This window comes from Chiloscyllium plagiosum, unplaced genomic scaffold (assembly GCF_037043375.1).
Source record: "Chiloscyllium plagiosum isolate Xiang-an unplaced genomic scaffold, Cpla_swu_hap1 HiC_scaffold_20, whole genome shotgun sequence".
NCBI lineage: Eukaryota > Metazoa > Chordata > Chondrichthyes > Orectolobiformes > Hemiscylliidae > Chiloscyllium > Chiloscyllium plagiosum.
In genome coordinates, this window is record NW_028270158.1 from 42728689 (window position 1) to 42750990 (window position 22302).

Below are 22302 nucleotides of genomic sequence, written 5' to 3' on the forward strand. Positions count from 1 at the left end.
ACTTCCTCTGGCAGTTTATTCCAGACACACACCATCTCCGTGTGAAAAAGTTGTCCCTTAGGTCCCTTTTAAATCTTTCTCCTCTCATCTTAAATCTATGCCCTCTTGTTTTGGACTCACTTACCACGTGGAAAAAACATTGACTATTCACCCTATCCATGCCCCTCATGATTTTATAAACCTCTGTAAGGTCACTCCTCCGCCTCTGATGCTCCAGAGAAAATACCCCCGCCTATTCAGCCTCTCCCTGTAACTCAAACTCTGGCAACATCCTTGTGAATCTTTCCTGAACTCTTTCAAGTTTCATAAAATCTTTCTGATACTGGGGAGACCAGAAATGAATGCAGTATTCCAAAAGTGGCCTAACCAATGTCCTGTACAGCTGCAACGCGACCTGCCAGTGCCTATATCCAATACACTAAACAAAGGCAAGCGAACCACATGTCTTCTTCAATATTCAGTCTGCCTGTGACTCAACCTTCAAGTGGAGCTACAAACCTGCACTCCAAGATCTCTTTGTTCAGCATCACTCCCCTGGACCTTACCATTTAGTCTATAAGTCCTGTCCTGATTTGCATTTCCAAAATGGAGCACCTCACATTTATCTAAATTAAACTCCATCTGCCTCAGCCCATCTATATCAAGGTGCTGTTGTACTCAGAGGTAACGTTTTTCACTGTCCACTCTACCACTACTTTTGTTCTCATCTGCAAATTTATAACCAAACCCCCTATATTCAAATCCAGATTATTTCTATAAATGACAAAATGCAGTGAACCCAGAACCAATCCTTGCAGAACATCACTGGTCACAGGCCTCCAGTCCAAAAAGCAACCCTCTTGTCTCCTACCTTCAAGCCAGTCTTGTACCCAGATGGTTAGTCCTCCCTGTATTCCATGCGATCTAACCTTGTTAATCAGGCTACCATGCGGGACCTTGTCGAATGCCTCAATGAAGACCATATAGAAAACGTCCACCATTCTGCCATCAATCCTCATCATCACATAGAACCATAGAACATTACAGTGCAGTGCAGGCCATTCGGCCCTCGATGTTGTGCCAACCTGTGGAACCAATCTGGAGCATATCTAACTTACAATATTCCATTCTCATTCATATGCCTATCCAATGACCATTTAAATGCCCTTAAAGTTGGCACATCTACTACTGTTGCAGGCAGTGCGTTCCACACCTCTACTACAGAGTAAATAAATTACCTCTGACATCTGTCCTATATTTATCACCCCTCAATTCAAAGCTATGTCCCCTTGTGCTCGGGATCAATATCTGAGGAAAAAGGCTCTCACTGTCCAACCTATTTAACCCTCTGATTATCTTATATGTCTCAATTAAGTCACCTCTCAACCTTCTTCTCTCTAATGAAAACAGCCTGAAGTCCTTCAGCCTTTCCTTGTAAGACCTTACCTCCACACCAGGCAACATCCTAATAAACCTCCTCTGAACCCTTTCCAAAGCTTCCACATCCTTCCTATAATGCAGTGACCAGAACTGTACGCAATACTCCAAGTGTGGCCGCACCAGAGTTTTGTACAGCTGCAGCAGGATCTCATGGTTCCGAAACTTGATCCCTCTACCAAAAGGTAACCCACCATATTAATGGAGTCATGATGCACAATTCCTCCAACAGCACTCGCCATGAACTCCAATCATTGGAAAATGGAATTTGAAAAAATTAAAATGCCCTTGCATTAATTAAAAACATGCCAATACTGTTTAAATCAGAATTAAGATTACTAACCTCCCCCTCTTCATCCTCTCTTTCAATGGGATGATAGAAATCTAATAGAGTTTGACAGCCAAGGCTGATAGTGGTATCTGCTGGAAAGTATAAAGGCTCATCCTCATGAGGCATTATTCAAGTTAGTGAGACATGATTTCCCACGCACAAAGCCATGTTGATTATCCCTAATCTGTCCTTGCCTTTCCAAATACATGTAAATCCTGTCCCTCAGAATCTCCTCCAACAACTTGCCCACCACTGAAGTCAGGCTTAACAATCTATAGTTCCCTGGCTATTCCTTACCACCTGTCTAGAATAGTGGCACCACTCTAGCCAAACTCCAGTCATCCGACACCTTACTCATGGTTATCGATGATACAAATATTGCAAAGGGCCCAACAATCACTTCGAGCTTCCCACGAAGTTCTACGGTACACCTGATCAGTTCAAGGGCATTTAACCAAATTTATGCATTTTAAGACGTCCAGCATCGCCTCCTCTGTAATAATGGACACTTTTCAAGATATCACTATTTCCCCACTCGCTAGCTTTCATATCCTTCTTCACAGTAAACATTGATACAAAATACTCATATAGTATCTCAGCCATCTCCTGCCAAACTTAAGTGGCTTTGCTGACCCTATTTACCAAAGCTATCTCAGGTTCCCATTTTGCCCTCCTGATCTTCCTCTTAAGTGTACTCCTATTGCCCTTATTCTCATCTAAGGATTCACTTGATCCCTGCTGTGTACATCAGACATATGCTTAAATTTTTCTAGTGATCCAGCATTCCATACGTCTATCAGCCTTGCTCTTTACACAAACAAGAACATACTGTCTCTGGAGTCACATTCTCATTTTTCAAGGTTTTCCACTTTCCAGCCATCCCTTTACCTGCGAGTAACCACCAAACCCTTTCCTTCCATCACCTTTTGAAGGTTCTTGCCTAATACTGTCAAAATTAGCCTTCCTCCAATTTAGAACTTTAACTTCTGGATCAGGTCTATCCTTTTCCATAACTATTTTAAAACTAACAGAATTTTGATCACTGGCCCCAAAGTGCTCCCCCCTCCACTGACATCTCAGTTACTTTCCCTGCCTTATTTCCCAAAGAGAAGATCAAGTTTTGCTCCTTCTCTAATAGGTACATCCACATACTGAATGATAAAGTTTTCTTATTCACACTTAAATTCCTCTATCCAAGCCATTAACACTATGGCAGTTGAGTCGATGTTTGGAAAGTTAAAACTTCCTACCGTTTCAACCCTATTATTCTCACAAATAACTTACATCGTGCTGCAAATTTCCTTCTCAATTTCCCACTGACTATGTGGGGAGCTATAGTACAATCCTAATAAGGTGATCGCCTCTTCCCTATTTCTCAGCCTTACCCAAATAGCTTCACTGGATGTGCTCCCCAGAATATCCACTCAAAATACAATGTTGTCCCTAATCAAAAACAACACTCCCTTCTTTTCTTGCAATCCCTCCCCTTATCTTTTAGAAACCACCACTCCCATCCTTCCTATAGTATCTACACCCTGGAACAATAAGCTGCCAGTCCTGTCCATCCCTGAGCCACATCTCTGAAATAGCTATGATATCCCAGTCCCATGTCCTCAGCCATGCCTGGAGTTCACCTGCCTTACCTGTCAGGACTCTTGCATTGAAATAAATGCAGTTTAATTGATAAGTCCTATCGCATTCTCTGCATTGATCCTGGCTGCTTTGACAATTTGACTTGCTCCTTTTCCAACTGCACAAATCTCAGATTGATCTCTTTTCTCACTATCTCTCTGGGTCCTATGACATCAATTGCTCGGAACCTGATGCATCCCTTTGCAGTGGAGCCAGTCTCGGTACTGGAAACTCGGGCTACATTCCAAAGAGTCCATCATGTGCCAAAACAGCACACTTGTTTGAGATGGGGATAGCCACGAAGAATCCTGTACTACCTGCTGACCTCTCTTACCTTTCCAAGCAACAACCCATCTACCAGACTGTATCTGTGACTTTTTACCTTTCTGAAACTGCATTTATCACACACCCCTAGCTTCTGTAAATTTCTCATTGCCTCCAACTGCTGCTCAAACCTGTCCATGTGATCTGATAGGATTCGCAACCAAACACACTTTCTGTAGAAGACATAATCCTCAGTGACATTGAAGTTCTCCCTCATCTCCCACACCTGACAGGAAGAGCACATCAGTCTACTAAAGGTCATCTTTGCATCTTAGCAATCTACAGACCAAGAAAATAGCACAGTCTTACTGCTCTAAAACCACTGCTCTAGGATAACTTGGTACCTATGTTTTGTATGTTATAAGAGTTTAAGCTAGAGACAAATCTCAATAAAAAATAGAAACAAAATAAAAATTCACCCCACCCACTATTGTAATTTCATTAAGTAAAACTGAGTATGGTTAGATTTTTTTTTTTTAAAATCACAGCTGTTCCCCTGCTGTGAGCAACCCTGATATTGAGTTTTCTCCAAGGTCAGTTGTGAATTTAATTGTTTATTTGTCTTAGACCGAACTCAGATGTCCAGAAATGCTTGCACGGGCAGATGACTAGTGGCGGTTTAACTTGATGGTGACCACAACTCAGGTGAGGTGAGAGAGGTTGAGAAGAGTCCTTCACGGTAACCTCAGCTGGTGTCGTCTTTGAACCCAAGCTACTGACATCACTGCACCAAAATCAACTGAGCTAATCAAGCCTGTGGTTACCTCTTCAAAAAAACTCTAGCAAGTTAGTAAAAACACAATTTCCCCTGTCTTCCTAATCAACCCATCTTTTTCAATATAACTTAATTTTATCACAAATACTTCTCTAAGATTTCCCACCGCTGAGAACTCAGCATGTCTAGTAGCATCTGTGGAGAGAGAAACACTTAACATTGAGTCCACTATGACTGTTCTTTCAAAATGAAAGGGTTTGGAAAATAGTCGTTTTTATCCTGTTGACAGAGATAGAGGACTGAGTGGAATAAACAATGAGGGTGCCCAACTCAAGTTGGAGAAGCAACACATCAATTCCCAGTTAGGCACATCGCAGTCTCTAGGACTCCACATTGAGTTCACAACTCCTAAGTGTGATCGCCAGTCTTCACCTCATAATTCATTTCTCTCCCCAACTATGCTGCTAGACCTGCCAGGTTTCTCCAGCATTTTCTGTTTTTATTTAAGACTTCCAGCATCCGCAGTATTCTGCTTTTACAGAAATAAGTCAAATCCTCTGAAGTATCTGACTCAAACTTAAAGTTGGGAAACCAGAGTTGATTGCAGTAGTTAGGTAATTACTCAGGCATTTCAACTCACCAAAAAAGTTACAAATGTAGTACTAGAACATCCACATGGTCCTGGCATGCATCTTCCAAGGACTCTAATTATCTAGAATCAGAGATCTAGACCATTATCGCACATTATGATTTGCTATTTTACACTCATCTAGATGAAGTGAATGCCAAAGTTTCAGTTTATTTGAATAACATTCACGTCTAGATGAAAAATAGCAAAAGATCCAGCAATGAAACTTGTGATATCTCACTGGACACAGGCTTCCAGTGACAAAAGCAATCTTTGACCATCATCCTATGCCTCCTCCCATTAAGCTAATTTTAGATCCAATTTGCCAAACTGTCCTGGATCCCACAGGCTCTTACCTTCTTGACCAATCTGCTATGCAAGACCCTGTCAAAAGCCTTACTGAAATACACATCCATTGCATTAGATGCATGGATGAGGGTAGTCATCTCCTTGAAAAACTCAAACTAACCTTGTGAGAAGTGATCATTCACTGACAAAGCCATGCTGATTATCTTTTATTGCTCCAAGTGGAGATTTATTCTGTCGCTCAAATTTTTTCAATAGGTCCCCATCTGTTGATATCAGACTCATTGACTTATAGTTGTCCAGTTTATCCCTCCCAACATTCTTGAATAATAATAACACATTAGTTGCTCCAGTCCTCAGCAACCACTCACATACTTTGAGAGGATTTGAAAATTAATTTTAAGGCCTCCTTCTTTGCCTCTCCTAGCAGCCTGAGATAAATTTCATCTGGGCCTGGTTATTTAATCAATGTTAAGTCTGCTAAAACCTCCTCCAACTTAATTGCCATTTTTTTACAAGTATATCATAGCCGTCTTTCCTGAGTTCTAAACATACACTGTTCTTCTTCATTATGAATATAATTGTAGAGCAGTCATTTAAAATCTTATCTACATTTCCTGGTCCCAACCACAGTTTGCCACTTAAATCCCTCATTATCTTATTCCTAATAGGTTTATGAAATGCATTATGGATTTTATCTGCCAGTGAGTTTTCAGGTCCTCTTCACTTACCTAATGTTTTTTTAAAAAGTACTCCCCTGCATTTTATCTACACCTCAACAGCTTGTTGTTCTAACCCTTTGGTATCTACAAGTTTCCCTTTTTATCCTCATCCAATCCTGTACATTCGTCACCATCCAGTGTTCTCTAGAATTGAAATTGCACTTTAAGGTACGTGTTGGCCCCGCACTTCTAATATTTGAAAGACTCTGCCTGCTCCAGGGCAGATTTTCCTGCAAGGAGCAGCTTCCAGCACACTTTTGCCAGATCTCATCTTGGCATATTAACATCAGCCTTTGTCCCAATTCAATTCAATTGTCTGCTAGCTCATGACTAAGTAATTATCTTCAAAAAGCATATCCCAAGTCAAGAGTTGAAATCAAAATTGATTTTAGTTTATAGCAAAATGTGCCATCAAATATACTATTACTCCACAGTGAACACAACTGAGTAGCAGAAATTGTTTTAAGGGATTACCTTACTGGTCAGAAGAAAAGGCTATATGACAGAAAAGCACAGCAAACATTCCAATCAGTTCATCAATGAACGAAGGCTATCCCCATACCTCATCTTGATAGCTGCCCCTATAGGCTTTCTCCAAGCCAGAGTCCAAGAAATTCAAGCTGAATTTGTTAATTGGAGGTTTGAAGAAGTATTCATCCATTAGCCTATAAATGGAGAAACCAGATCAGATCAGAATTAATGTTAAAAAAATGAAACTCATTGACAAAAACTGGTACCTGAACATGGGAGAGGAGACGGACATGTTAGAGAGATGGACAAACTGCCACTGCCATTTTAAAAATCAAAGAAGAAACATATAGCCATAAAGCACTCTGAAGTCCTTTATTGTTTCACAGACAATGAATTGCAGCTTTGCTGTTAAATGAGGGAGAAATATTGGCTCAGACACCTGAAGAACTCCACTGCTCTTTGAATAGTGCTATGGAACCCTTTGCATCTACGTGCAACAGATAAATAAGCCGTTATCATTTCATCCAAAAAAACCAGCACTCCCTCAGGGTCAGCATAGATTATGGCTCCAAGTTATCTGTAAGCCCAAGGAGTTTCAGGACGTGCACTCTCAACAGACTAAACAGGAATTACCGAATTTCCTAAAAATTCCATGAAATTCCATGAAATGTGAAATCCTCAATTTGATTTATTTTAAGAAGGGAGCAATCTAATTCTGATTACAATTATGAAACAGACAATTCCAACATTGCAAGCTGGCAACATTCATGTTTGTCCAAAAATAGGGGACATGCTTATAGAGAGGGGGAGCAAGCGAGAGTGGAGCATTAAGATAGCTGTACCTGCTGGGAAGGCAGCTCAACTGGACAGATTCTGTTTTGGAGACTTTGAAGTGTGTAATGTACCGGACAGCTATAATGTTAGAACTCAAGAGGAAGTTTAGAAAATTAATGAGGTAGCCAAGTTTAGCATCATGATTCAGAAGAAATCCTAGGGAATGACAAACTGGGATAGTTGCTGGCTGTGTTGGGGGAAGTCATGACGAGCTCTGAAGAAGCCAGTGAGCATTACTATCTCAGCACAACTGGAAGAGTGAGGCTTGAAAAACTCTCAAGCAGAACTTGGCAACTGAAGTATTGGAGCTCAGCGACAGTTCTAGCATGGTGAAGTTAGCTGCCAATTAAAAGCTGCCGCTTGAGAGGTTGCTTGAAGGTAAGATTGAATAAAGAGAAGAATTATGATCCCTTGTGATGTTTAATGAGTTTCAATAATCTGCCATTTCAGTCACATTTGAGGGAAATTGCTGAGAAATCAGAGGTCTATATTTTGATGGCACTTGCTACCGGACATGCATCACTGTGTTTAATAAGCAATTAATACCCATATGAACCATTTTAATTTTGAGTGTTAAAAACAAGGTATACAGAGGAACTTTAATTATCCGAAGGCCACGGGCAGGGAGTATTTCATTCAGTTAATCGAATGCTGGATGACATAGTTTAACCATGCGTCGGGACCTTACGATCTTGTTTGGATAATCCGAAATTCGGATAATCGAATGCCGGATAATACAGGTTCCTCTGTACAGAACAACCGCGATTATCAGAACGAGATGGGTGGGGAGTATTTTGTTTGGATAACTGATCAGGGTTCCCGTGGCTGCGGCAATAGCAGGAACAGGGGGCCCCGGTGGCGGCGGCAATAGCAGGAACAGGGGGCCCTGGTGGCGGCGGCAATAGCAGGAACAGGGGCCCCGGTGGCGGCGACAATAGCAGGAACAGGGGCCCCGGTGGCAGTGGCAATAGCAGGAACAGGAGCCCCAGTGACGACAGCAATATCAAGAACAGGGTCCCATGACAATCCTGTTCCTGCTCTCGCAGCCAGACCAGGCTGCTTGCTCTCGCTGTGCTTTTATTTAAATTTAATAAAATTTTTACAGGACCTTGAGATCTTGTTCGGATAATCTGAAATTCGGATAACCAAGGTTGTTCTGTATATGCAACCTAGATTGTAATAACATTCTACAGTTGTAAAATAAAAGTTTATTGTTGTTTGCTCAAAACTGTAGAATCTTATGGCTTTATTCTCTTAGTACATCCCCTGTACCTTTCATGTTGTCTACTTTAAGAATAGGAAGGCGGTGCTGAATTTGATGGATTTGACTGAGACAGGCTGGGGGGAGGGGAAATGAGGAAACTGGTGAAATCCGAGTTCATCCCTTGTGGTTGGAGGGTTCCTAGCCGGAAGATGAGGCGTTCTTCCTCCAACCGTCGTTTCACTGTGGTCTGACGATGGAGGAGTCCAAAGACCTGCATATCCTTGGTGGAGTGGGAGGGGGAATTGAAATGTTGAGCTAACCTAACCTGCAATCTTCTTCCCGACCTCTCCGCCCCCACCCCAGTCTGACCTATCACCCTCACCTTGACCTCTCTCCACCTATCACATTTCCGACGCCCCTCCCCCAAGTCCCTCCTCCCTATCTTTTATCTTAGCCTGCTGGACCAACTTTCCTCATTCCTGAAGAAGGGCTAATGCCCGAAACGTCGATTCTCCTGTTCCCTAGATGCTGCCTGACCTGCTGCGCTTTTCCAGCAACACATTTTCAGCTCTGATCTCCAGCATCTGCAGACCTCACTTTCTCCTCGCATGATAGATTGGTTAGTAAGGTTAGGTCACATGGGATCCAGGGATAGCTAGGCAATTGGATACAAGATTGGCTTGAAGTTAGGAAACAGAGGATGGTGGTGAAGGTTTGTTGTTCAGACCGGAGGCCTGTGACCAGCGGTGTGTCGCAAGGATCAATGCTGGATCCACTGCTGTTCATCACTTACATAAACGGTTTGGATTAGAAGATTGGAGGCATGGTCAATAAATTTGTGGACAACACCAAAATTAGTAGCATAAGAGGACATCAGAGGTTATCTAAGGGTACAATAGGATCTTGATCAACTGGACCAGTAGGCTGAGGAATAGTAGATGAAGTATAAAGCAGATAAATACGAGGTGTTGCATTTTGGTAAGAAAAACCATAGGAAAGCTTACACAATTAATGATAGAGCCCTGGAGAGTGTTGTCGAACAGTGAGACCTAAGGGTGCAGGTGCACAGTTCCTTGAAAGTGGCATCACAGGTAGACAGGGTGATGAAGGTAGTGCTTGCCTTTATCAGTCAGACTATTGAGCACAAGAGTTGTGATATCACGTTACACCTGTATGAAACATTGACAAGGCCACATTTGGCACAATTTGGGTCAATTCTGCTTACCCTGCTATAGGAAGTATGTCATTAAACTCAAAAGGGTGAAAAAACAATTTACAAGGATGTTACCAAAATACGAAGGTTTGAATTAAGGCTGGATAGGCTGGGACTCTTTTTTTTCCCCTTGAAGCATATGAGAGGTGACTTCATACAAGCTTATGAAATCATGGAGGGACATAGATAAGGTGAATAACCAAGGTCTTTACCACAAGATAGGGCATTCAAAACTAGAGGGTATAGGTTTAAGGTGAGAGGGGAAAGATTTTAAAGGAACCTGACGGACAACGTTTTCATAAAAAGGGTGGTATGTGTATGGAACAAGCTGCCAGAGGAAATGACAGAGGCATTACAATTACAACATTTAAGACATTTGGACAGGTACATGAATAGGAAAAGTTTCGAAGAATATGGGCCAAACACAGCCAAATGAGACTAGTTCAGTCTGAGACAAGTTGGGCCTGCTTCCATGTTAGGAGAAAGTGAGGACTGCAGATGCTGGAGATCAGAGCTGAAAAATGTGTTGCTGGAAAAGCACAGCAGGTCAGGCAGCATCCAAGGAGCAGGAAAATCGACGTTTCGGGCATAAGCCCTTCTTCAGGAATGAGGAGGGTGTGCCAAGCAGGCTAAGATAAAAGGTAGGGAGGAGGGATTGGGGGGGGGGGGGCATTGGGAATGGAAGGAGGTTAAGGTGAGGGTGATAGGCCGGAGAGGTCAGGAAGAAGATTGCAGGTCAAGAAGGTGGTGCTGAGTCCGAGGGTGGGGACTGAGAAAAGGTGGGGGGAGGGGAAATGAGGAATGTGGAGAAATCTGCATTTATCCCTTATGGTTGGAGGGTTCCTAAGCGGAAGATGAGGCGCTCTTACCTCAGGCCTCGTGTTGCCATGGTCTGGCGATAGAGGAGGCCAAGGACCTGCATGTCCTTGGCGGAGTGGGAAGGGGAGTTAAAGTATTCAGCCACGGGGCAGTTGGGTTGGTTCATGCGGGTGTCCCAGAGGTGTTCCCAGAGGCCTGTCTCCCCAATGTAGAGGAGGCCACATTGGGTGCAGCGGATGCAGTAAATGATGTGTGTGGAGGTGCAGGTTAATTTGGGCCTTGGAGGGAAGTGAGGGGGGAGGTGTGGGCGCACGTTTTGCATTTCTTGCGGTTGCAGGGGAAGGTGCCAGGAGTGGAGGTTGGGTTGGTGGGGGGTGTGGACCTGACGAGGGAGTCACGGAGGGAGTGATCTTTCCAGAATGCTGATAGGGGAGGGGAGGGAAATATATCCTTGGTGGTGGGGTCCGTTTGGAGGTGGCGGAAATGACGAAGGATGATACGATGTATCTGGAGGTTGGTGGGGTGGCTTCCCGCTCCTCTGCCCTTGAACCCCGCCCCTCCAATCGCCACCAGGACAGAACCCCACTGATCCTCACCTACCACCCCACCAACCTCCAGATACATCGTATCATCCTTCGTCATTTCCGCCACCTCCAAACAGACCCCACCACCAAGGATATATTTCCCTCCCCTCCCCTATCAGCATTCCGGAAAGACCACTCCCTCCGCTACTCCCTCGTCAGGTCCACACCCCCCACCAACCCAACCTCCACTCCCGGCAACTTCCCCTGCAACCGCAAGAAATGCAAAACTTGCGCCCACACCTTCCCCCTCACTTCCCTCCAAGGCCCCAAGGGATCCTTTCATATCCGTCACAAATTCACCTGCGCCTCCACACACATCATTTACTGCATCCGCTGCACCTGATGTGGCCTCCTCTATATTGGGGAGACAGGCCGCCTACTTGCGGAACGTTTCGGAGAACACCTCTGGGACACCCGCACCAACCACCCAACCGCCCCGTGGCCGAACACTTTAACTCCCCCTCCTACTTTGCCAAGGACACACAGGTCCTTGGCCTCCTCCATCACCAGACCATGGCAACACGACGCCTGGAGAAAGAACGCCTCATCTTCCGCCTAGGAACTCTCCAACCACAAGGGATGAATGCAGATTTCTCCAGTTTCCTCATTTCCCCTCCCCTACCTTATCTCAGTCCAACCCTCAGATTCAGCACCGCCTTCTTGACCTGCAAGCTTCTTCCCAACCTCTCCACCCCCACCCCCTCTCCGGTCTATCACCCTCACCTTAACCTCCCTCCACCTATCGCATTCCCAATGTCCCTCCCCCAAGTCCCTCCTCCCTACCTTTTATCTTAGCCTGCTTGGCACACCTTCCTTATTCCTGAAGAAGGGCTTATGCCCGAAACGTCGATTTTCCTGCTCCTTGGATGCTGCCTGACCTGCTGCGCTTTTCCAGCAACACATTTTTCAGCCCTGTTTCCACGCTGTATGAATATGACTATAATCAATTTCAAACTACTTCATTATAAGGACACTAAAGATGCTGAACATCTGTTAATACAAGTTTAAGTTCTGGGAGTGCCAGAAGCCAGTCTCTTCTGTGTTATATTCCATCACACACATTTCCCTTTTGTTCTTTTCTCCTTCCCTCCCTTTTCACTTTTTCCTAACTGGCTTAAAAAAGCCATTTATATCTAGAAGAATCTCCAATGTGAGGGGATTCCAATGATGACAGTTCTATAGATCTTATACCATATAACAGCCATGCTTCATGTTAAACAGCAGATGAACCAAGACAAGGCAATCCAGAATAAGTTTAAACAAAAATCAAGAAAGAAAATTGCAAGTAATCAAGTGGTTGAGGGGAACATGTGGACAGCCAATGCTTTGTTTCCAACCAGGGATGCCCTCCCTAATCATGCTAGCCTATAAGTGATATGATTCAGTCTGATGAGTTTACATAAGGACCTAATTATATCTCCTCAACCATTCCTAATGTGCCCAGTTCTTAATCTGGTTGTGTCCCAAAGAGATTAGTCAAATCAACCACTAAGTACAGTACTTTTAATACAATAAGATTTCCTAAAGTACCTTTAATGAACACAATTAAAGCAAGCTTTACACTAAGCCATATTGAGAAAAGAGGAGGAAAATTTGGTCAAAAGTTTTAAAATGCGTCTTTGAGGAAGCGATGTCGAGCTTTGGAGAGGTTTAGGGACTGAGTTCCAAAGGCAATAAGCTATATAAACAGAATTTGGCTAATCAGCCGATCGAGGTTGCTCCACTTTGGTTGGTACATTTCTCAACTCTTGCCTCCTACCTGTAATTCTCGATCCCCTTACCAATCAAGGACTTTTCTATTTCTGTCTTGAATACACTCAACGACTTGGGCTCCACAGTCCTCTGTGGCAATGAGTTCCACAAATAATCACCCTCTGACTATGTTCTAAAGAGCCATTCCTTTACTGAGGCTGTGCCCTTGAGTCAGAGTCTTTCAGACTAATGGAAACATCTCCATGTCCACTCTATCCAGGCTTCTCAGTATTCTGCATATTTCAATCAGATTCCCCCTCATTCTTCTAAATTCCATTGAATACAGATCCAAAGTCCTCAACTGCTATCCATATGATGAGCCCTTCATTCCTGGGATCATTCTTGTAAACCTCCTTTGGTCTCCTCCAATGCCAGCACCTCCTTCCTCAGATATTGCTCTCAATATTCCAAATGTAGTCTGACCAGATCCTTATACAGCCTCAGAAGTACATTTCTGCTCTTGCATTCTAGCCCTTTTGCAATGAATGCTAATATTGCATTTGCCTTCGCAACTGCCAAGTGGAACTGCACGTCAAACTTAAAAGAATCTTGAACTAGCATCTTAAGTGCTTCAGATTTCTGAGGCCTTTCCCCACTTAAAAAAATAGTCTATGCCTCTATTCTTCCAAACAAAGAGCATAACCTCATACTTTTCCCACACTGTATTCCATCTGCCACTTCTTTGTCCACTCTCCTGTGCAGGTCCTTCTGCAGCTTCCAGATTCTTCAATACTACTTGTCCATCCTTCTATCGTTGTGTTCTGCAACATTAGCAACAATACTCTCATTTCCTTGGTCCAGATAGTTAATGTATAACTATGAATAGTTGTGGGCACAACACTGACTCCCAAGGGGGCCTACTAAACACTGGCTGCCATCCTGAAAAAGACCCCTTTATCCCTGTTTTCTGCCAGTCAGCCAATCTTCTATCTATGCCAGTACCTTGCCCCTAGCACCTTGGGCTCTTAACTAATTTAACAGTCTCCTGCGCACCACCTTGTCAAAGGCCTTCTGGAAATCCAAACAGAATGCCCATTGGCTCACCTTTATCTAACTTACTCATTACTTCCTCAAAGAATTCTAACAGATTTGTCAGACATTACTTCTCTTGACGAAGCCATGTTAACTCAGGTCTATTTTACTAGGCACTTCCTAGTACTCTGCAATCGCATTCTTAATAATGCACTCTAAAACCTTGACAATACCCAAGGTCAGGCTGACTGGCCTATGGTTTCCTGTCTTCTGCCTCCATCCCTTCTTAAACAGGGGTGTCATTACATAGCTCCCAGTCCTCTGGAACCCTCCCTGATTCCAGTGATTCCTGAAAGATGACCACTAATGCCACTAATCCCAACTATCTCCTTCAGAACTCTGGGTGTGGACAATCTGATCGGGGTGATGTATCCACCTTCAGACTTTTCCAATTCCCCAGCACCTTCTCCTTGGTGATGACCACTACATTCACTTCTGTCCCCTGACTCTCAGTTCTGGTATGCTGCTGGTGTCTTGCACCATGAAAACTGATGCAAAGTACCTATTCAGTTCCTCTGCTATTTCAATATTCACCATTACCACTTCCTCTGCCTCATTTTCCAGTGGAGGAATGTCCACCCTTGCACCTCTCTTACCTATTAGATATCAAAGGAAAAGTCTTACAATCCACTTTTACATTACTAGCTACCTTACCCTCTTTTTCATCTGCCCTCTTATTGCTTTGCTAGTTATTTTCTGTTGGTTTTTAAAAGGCTTCCCACTAATCTTCACCACATTGTATGCTTTCTCGTTGCTTTTATGCTGTCCTTGACATTCCTTTGTATTCTTCTTCTTCCTTGGGATGAAATGCTGCTGTGCATCTCAAACTGCCCCCAAAAACCTCCTGCCATTGTTGCTCCACCATGCTAGGATCCCCTTCCAATCAACTCTGTCCAGCACCTCCCTCATGACTTTGTATTGCCTTTACTCAATTCTAAAACCAATGCATCCAATTCCAGCTCTCAAACTGCAGGGTGAATTTTATCAGATTATGGTTACTGCCCTTTAGAGGTTCCTTCACCTTAAGCTCCCTAATCAAGTCTGCCTCATTATATATCAAATCCAGAACTTCTGTTCCCTGGTAGACTCTGCCACAAACTGCTCCAAAAAAACTTAAAAGGAATAGTTGACCATAGTGTAGCTTGTAAAAGTAGGGATGCATAGGATGTCAGAATTAGAGTGCAGTAGGTTACACAGATAAGAAATGGAGGGGCAATGGAGCTATTTGAAAACAGAGAACCTTAACATTAAATTGCTGAACTGGGCACCAAAGAAAGAACATGAGGAGTTAGGATGTGGACAGAAAAAGTTTGATGAGCTTATGTTCATTAAGGACAGCCAGAAACCAACAGAAGAAATTAGTCTAAATGCACGTTGAAAAAATATCAGAGTCTGAATCCACAAAGCAGTTTTTCACTGGTTGAACATGAATGTTTACTTTCAATTAATTCAATTTTCTTTACAGCTTTGGATAGGCTCATGCACTTTACAACTATTAAAGTGTGGATTAAGACACAAACAAGGGTGCTTGCTTGTCAGGTAGCTGGCTTTCTTTTACAAACCAGTAACTGGTCAGAGCAACAGGACATTGTTGTTTTACTCAGGACATGCTACTCAGTCTCTCAAAGGGGAGTGATCAGAAAATAGCAATAATTTGGGTTCAAATTTTCAGGGGAAGAGGAACATGATAGATTGTGGAAATGTTAGAACCAAGGAAGGGAAGATTTTTTTCAAAATATTCATTCTTAGGATCTGAACCTTGCTAGCAAGGTCAGCATTTATTGTCCACTCCTGGCTGCTCGGGAAAAGGTGATAGCTGTTTCTTGAACTGCAGCAATTCAGTTGGTCCATCCACAATATAGATAAAAGGAGAGAGTTCCAGGATTTTGACTCAGAAGTATAATTTCAAGTCAAAGCATCAAGAGACATGAATTTACTGTCAAAGCAACCTTGGTGAGTTGCCAGGGCATTTTCTAGATGGTACAATGCCGTCATCACTCTGTGCTAGTGTGGTAGGAGGAAATATTTAAGGTTGTAGTTGGAGTGCCTAAAAAGGTTGCTCCATTTCAGATGATTTCCAGCTTCTAGAGAATTGTTGGAACTTCACTTATCAAAGCAAGAGGAGTGTATTTCATCATATTCCTGATGTATAGATGCTAGCTTGTTAGTTCTAACAAACTTTTTTGTTCATAAATGAATGCGAATGTGTGTCAAAATTGTCAAGTCAATACGGTTCAGAACAAAACATTGGCAGTGTGGTTTGAACTACATTTTCAGTCAACTAAGCATAAAGGCAAAAACCTCATACAAGTAACTAAAAGGAAATTGAAAGAAAACTATGTTCTATTCTTGCAAATGGTTAAATAGTAGAACTTATAAAATAGAGCTATTAAGCACATTTCTGTAATTCATAGCCTTCAACTTTGCTGATAATTCGTATAACAAGTCAGAGGCAGGGAACTTCTGTCCACTCAAAGTTAGAGGGGAACTTCATAATTTACAATGCAAGTCAACAAACGGGACGCAAATCTGCACAAGTGTACCGCTTGCCCTTTCTCCAAAGGAACAGGCCATTGCACCCCTCAAATCTGTTCTGTCATTCAATTAAATTACAACTAATCAGTACCTCAACTCCATCCATCAGCCTTGATCCGTAACACTTAAAACACTTGCCTAACAAAACATACCTGTCCTCCTTAATGACACTGACAAACTGAGCATCTGTTTTCTCCCGAATCTGCTTGGAGCGTAGTGGAAGCAGTCCATCCAGCTGCCTCTCACTCTGCAGCATTTCAAACAGTGATGTCTGGCTGTTGTTTAACTTTTCTTCCTCTGGGGGACTTAGTAAGCCATTTTGGGCCTTCAGACTTCGCCCTGCTGATGGTGCCTACATGAGAGAAAAGGTTCCATGACCTCACCACTTCACAGAACAGACAGACATTTAGACAGTGTTACACAGCTAATCTGTGCTTTCATAAACTTTAGTAAATGCACCCAATGTGAAAATATGGATTATACTAAAGATGCTCAAAACATTAAATATATTATAAGGAAATGGTCTTGATTACAACATATAATCAATGCTTAAGAAATAATCTTAATAATCCAAACAATTCTAGCTCCAGATGGGGAAAAAAAGCCATTGTTGAAATGTTTCCACCTTTTACTCAGGAGTTAAAGTCAAATTTGCAGTACAGAAATAGGCCTTTGAACCAAGTACCCCTGTAATGTGTGCATTGTTTATGTTTCACCTGAGCTTCCTCCTTTAACATCATCTAACCTATGAACATATCATTAGATTATTTTCTCCATATATTTAGCCAACTTCCCCATAAACTTATTACAAGCCATTACACAAGCCATTAACTAAGATATTCCACACACCACAAGCTTATGGCAGTGTGGTATTACCATTGAGTCAAAATCTAAATTCAGGTGGCAAATTACATAACTGGATACAAAACGTAATAATCAATTCAACTTTTTTTTATATTTTTATTTTGTGCAACATTTGCTATTCACCGTAACAATTCTGTAAAGCTGTGATACAGGGCCTACATTTGTTTTGGATTGGTACCTTGGCATTTTTACGCTCATCTTGACAACCATTCTGTGCAGCAGTTTCCTCGGTACTGGCACTGGATCCAGGAATGAGCATTATACTACAGGATGGACACATGGGCTGAAAAACAAAATACAGGATGCGGATTAAAACGAACATACATTTTTAACCTATTGTTGTAATCAACTAGGTAAAAACAATGACTGCAGATGCTGGAAACCAGATTCTGGATTAGTGGTGCTGGAAGAGCACAGCAGTTCAGGCAGCATCCGAGGAGCAGTAAAATCGATGTTTTGGGGAAAAGCCTTTCATCAGGAATAAAGACAGAGAGCCTGAAGCGTGGAGAGATAAGCTAGAGGAGGATGGGGGTGGGGAGGAGAAAGTAGCATAGAGTACACTAGGTGAGTGGGGGAGGGGATGAAGGTGACAGGTCGGGGGCGGGGGGAGGGTGGAGTGGATAGGTGGAAAAGAAGATAGGCAGATAGGACAAGTCATGGGCTCCACCCTCCCCCCAACCTATCACCTTCATTCCCTCCCCCACTCACCTATTGTACTCTGTGCTACTTTCTCCTCCCCACCCCCACCCTCCTCTAGTTTATCTCTCCACGCTTCAGGCTCTTTGCTTTTATTCCTGATGAAGGGCTTTTGCCCGAAACATCAATTTTACTGCTCCTGACAAAAGGGTTTGTCAGGCCAAAAATTCAGCTCTCAAGAACATTTAGGTAGGCGACACAGTTCAACTTCAAGCAAAGTATATGCTTCAAGACATAAAGGACTGGGTTCAGAAATTTATCCATCCTGTTCCAAATAGAAATTCAGATCCTACATGTCTCCATCCCAAATTAATCTCTGACAGGGAGGCTACTCTCTATTAGTTTCTTGGACAAATAGTCCAAGTCCATTTACTGGAAAAATCAGTTTTAGAAATTCACAATCTAATGAAATTAAGTTTGTGGTCATCGGCTGTCCTTTGGTTTGCAGATCATGGAATCTTGCAGCACAGAAAATGTTCTTCAGCCCATCAAATCTGCACCACCAAAAACATACTACTACCTACACTAATTCTACTTTCACACACTAGGCCCATAGTCTAAATATTATGACACTTCAAGTGCTCATGAAAGTACTTTTTAAAGGTCGAGAGGTTACCCACCTCAATTACCCTCCCAGACAGCGCATTTCAGATCCCCACTACCCTCAGTGAAAAATGTTTTTCCTTAAATTCCCTCTAAACCTCCTATCTTTCGCTTTAAAATCATGCCCCTTGCGATTGACCCTTCAATTAAGGACATTCTATTCACACTGCCTATGTTCTTCGATCTTTTGCACCTGCAAAAGGTCGTCCCCTTAACCTTCTCTGCTCTAAAATAATTAGAGCTTATCCAGCCTCTTTTCATAGCTGAAATGTTCTACCCCAAGCAATACCCTCCAGTGCAATCACATCCTTTCCACAGTACGGTGAATAGAAAAACACATCTGTGGTCTAGCTAAAGTTATGTTCAATTTCAACATGACCTGTCTAGGCCAAGCTAAAGGTAAGCATCCCATATGCCTTAACTATCCTATTAACTTGCATTGCCACCTTCCGGAATGTGTGGACAAGCACCCCAAGATCCCCATGTTCCTCTGAGCTTCCTAATATTTTGTCATTCGTTGACTCTTTTGTTCCTTCTTCCAAAATGCATCATCTCAGATTTATCAGGGTTAAATTTCATCAACCACTGATCTGCCCATCTGACTAATCCATTTATGTCATCCTGTAACTTTACACCTTCCTCCTCAATGTTAACCACCAGATCAACCTTTGTGTCATCTGTGAACTTACTTTCATCCATCCCCATTCTCACCTACATCTATTCAGGGTCCTGATTTTCTGTCATGGATCACGTGACTGAACAAGCTACTTCCCTACCTGCAGATCCTTGGACTCATGGGCGTACAAATGGTCTCTTAATATAATTAAGGAGTTAACAAGTCAATGGTAAACAAAGATAACAAAAAGAGAAATGTGCTATTAGAAGTGTCATGCTGTGGTCTCGTTTCGGGCCTTCATGCTGACATTCCTAAGTTAACAAAATGTTGCCTCATACCCTCTTATCTACATAATTCTGACAAGTTTTAGCAAATTTTACCCAGCATGAAATAAGGTAAAAGGCACCCTCTGATAAAGTTAGGAAAGGGTGGGGGAAAGCAACAAAGCTATTCAAACAGTTGATTGAAGAGGAGGTAAAACAACCCTGACAAATAAAGTAAATTAACGGGTGCTCCAGGGTTGGGATTCACTCTTTAGTAGGCCAGAAAAACGGAGGAAGAGCAAGGAAGGCAGGGAGGAGCTTCTTAACACCGGCTTGAATGCAGGAACTGCCGGCTCAATTGATATAGACCATTAGCAAACTGCACCATCCATTTGGTTTTCTCCAAGATCATTAAAATCAGCCTCACCTGTCATTGTTCATATACTTTTTCTGGACTCAGATCACACATCTTATCTGAACTATTGTTTCTTAATAAACTACACAATAAGTTCTTGACTGCCTTTTTAAACAAAGCACAACTCCAAAACTCAATCTAAACCTTACAAATAGGACAACCGACTAGCTAGATGGATCCAGTGTACACTATGTGTTTCCTTTCCTTATAAAATTCCAAAGGAGATAACTACAGGGAGGTGAAGCATGTGCTGGCGATGATTTTCAAACAATCCCTATACACTGGAAAGATTCCATCAGGTTGGAAGGTAGCAATGTGACAGCTGAAAGAGATAGAAAATCAGGAACTACAGATCAGTTAGCCCGAGTTAATGGACAATTGCTGGATTACTATCAATAAGGAGGTTTGACTATGATTGAGTGCACTGTATGATCAGAAGTATCAACGTGATTTTCTCAAAGGGAAATCATGTGACAGATTTATTGGAGGTTTTTGAGGATCTAACTAATAGGTAGCGAGCAACCAGTAGATCTAGAATACCCTCGATTTCCAAAAAGCATTCAGTAACGTGCCAATGATTTTACAGATAAGATGAGGATGTTTGCAGCTAGGGATAGAAGGTAATGCCATGACAGTCTTACTAGAATATAGGGCTGCTCTTTCATTAGAGATAGACACGTGGTGGTGGCTTAAGCTAAGGGTGACCATGCTTCAGGCAAGGGGAGAGATTGAGGAGGAGACACCTTCACGGAAACCTCAGAAGATGCAGGAATTAAATCCATGCTGTTGACATCACTCTGCTTCACAAATTAGCAGAGGTGGGGTTAAGGAATAGACATTTTCAGGTTTGAAAGCTGTGATTGATGGAATGTTGCAGGAATTAATGTTACACTTCAGTTATATATATACTAACGAACTGGGAAAAGGGACTGAGTGTAATAGATCCAAGTCTGCCAATAATAAAAAGCTGTGCAAGAATGCAAGCTCAAAGACAGACACAGGGAGGTTGCAAAAAGAATTAGGCTAAATGAGCAGCCAACAAGGTAGCAGATGGGGTATAATATAGAAAGTGTTATGCTATTTATTCTGGTTGTAAGAAGAGAATATTTAAAAAGCATGAAATTTGATGCTCAGAGAAACTTGAGCATATTCATAAGGAACAAAGGTGGCACGCAATTATGGCAAGCAATTACTAAGACAGATTACATGTTGGTCTTTATTGTAAGTGGATTGAAGCACAGGAATAATCTTGTAACAATTACAGGACCTTGGAGAGGCCACACCTAGGTGCAATTCTGATTGCCATATTTAAAGCAACTATACTGCAGATGTCACCCAAAAGTCAACAGTTAGAAGCCTTGAAAAATCCTTTTGAAACAGAGATCAACTTATATACCAAGTATAAAAGTGAAGTACAGGCATGTGTATTCGGATACAATACGATGTTAAACTCCAATGCAGCCAGTGTTGCCTGCTTGATCCTGTATGCTTACTGTAGCATGCTATGGTTGAAAAGGGGATCCACTTGTATGCCAAATATATGTAAAAACATTTTCGTGGCTAGAAAACTTGGGATTGTCTAACATGATGCAATTCAAAGTACATGCTTTGGAGGCAATGTAACAAAAGTTAATTAGACGAGTGCCTAACAAAAGAGCTGTCCAACGAGACAGGCAAAGTAAACTGGGTTCATATTCTCTGGAATTTACAAGAACAAGGGGTGATTTAATGAACATACAAGATTCCTAAGAGTGGCCTTGTGGCAGAATGGCACCGTCCCTGCTTTTGGTCCAGAAAGCCATCAAATCTTGAGGAGTGTCTTACAATGTCCCGGTTGATTTAAAACAAAAACTATTAGGAAGTCTCATGGTGCAGTACCTCTGAGCCAAATGGCCTGGGTTCAGGACCCACCTGCTCCAAGGTTGTCATTACTTGCCTAAACAGGTTGATTTAAAAAATCTACAACATTCTGAAGAGGGCTCTTGTGGCTCAGTTTTACTTACCCAGATATGCCACAATATGTCTGAGTGAGTTGGTTCAAAATATCTGCAAAATTCTGAAAGTTTACAGTATTACGACTGGGAAATCTAAACCATGGCAGCACAGTCTCAGGATTTAAAAACATTTAGGACTGAGAGGAGTTTTTTAAAAAACTCTTTTTTAATTCACTTCTGGGATATAGGCTTCTCTGGCTAAGCTAACATTTATTTCTCATCCCTAATTGCCCAAAGGGCAGTTAAGACTCAACCACATTGTTGTAGGTCTGGAGTTACATGTAGGTCAGACCAGATGAGATGCCAGTGACAGGATATTAGTGAACCAGATGG

At 42.4% G+C, this 22302-nt stretch overlaps 1 protein-coding gene across 2 annotated transcripts in view; it reads right to left on the reverse strand.

Moving 5' to 3' along the window:
• The window catches only part of adcy9a (adenylate cyclase 9a), a 171660-nt gene that overhangs the window by 33580 nt on the left and 115778 nt on the right, over positions 1-22302 (reverse strand). For both annotated transcript variants that reach the window (XM_043711471.2, XM_043711470.2), the window contains exons 3-5: positions 17561-17665; positions 16671-16870; positions 6637-6739 (exon numbers count right to left, since the gene is read on the reverse strand). In XM_043711471.2, coding sequence (XP_043567406.2) covers positions 6637-6739; positions 16671-16870; positions 17561-17665 — 408 coding nt within the window. The remainder of the gene's footprint in view (positions 1-6636; positions 6740-16670; positions 16871-17560; positions 17666-22302) is intronic.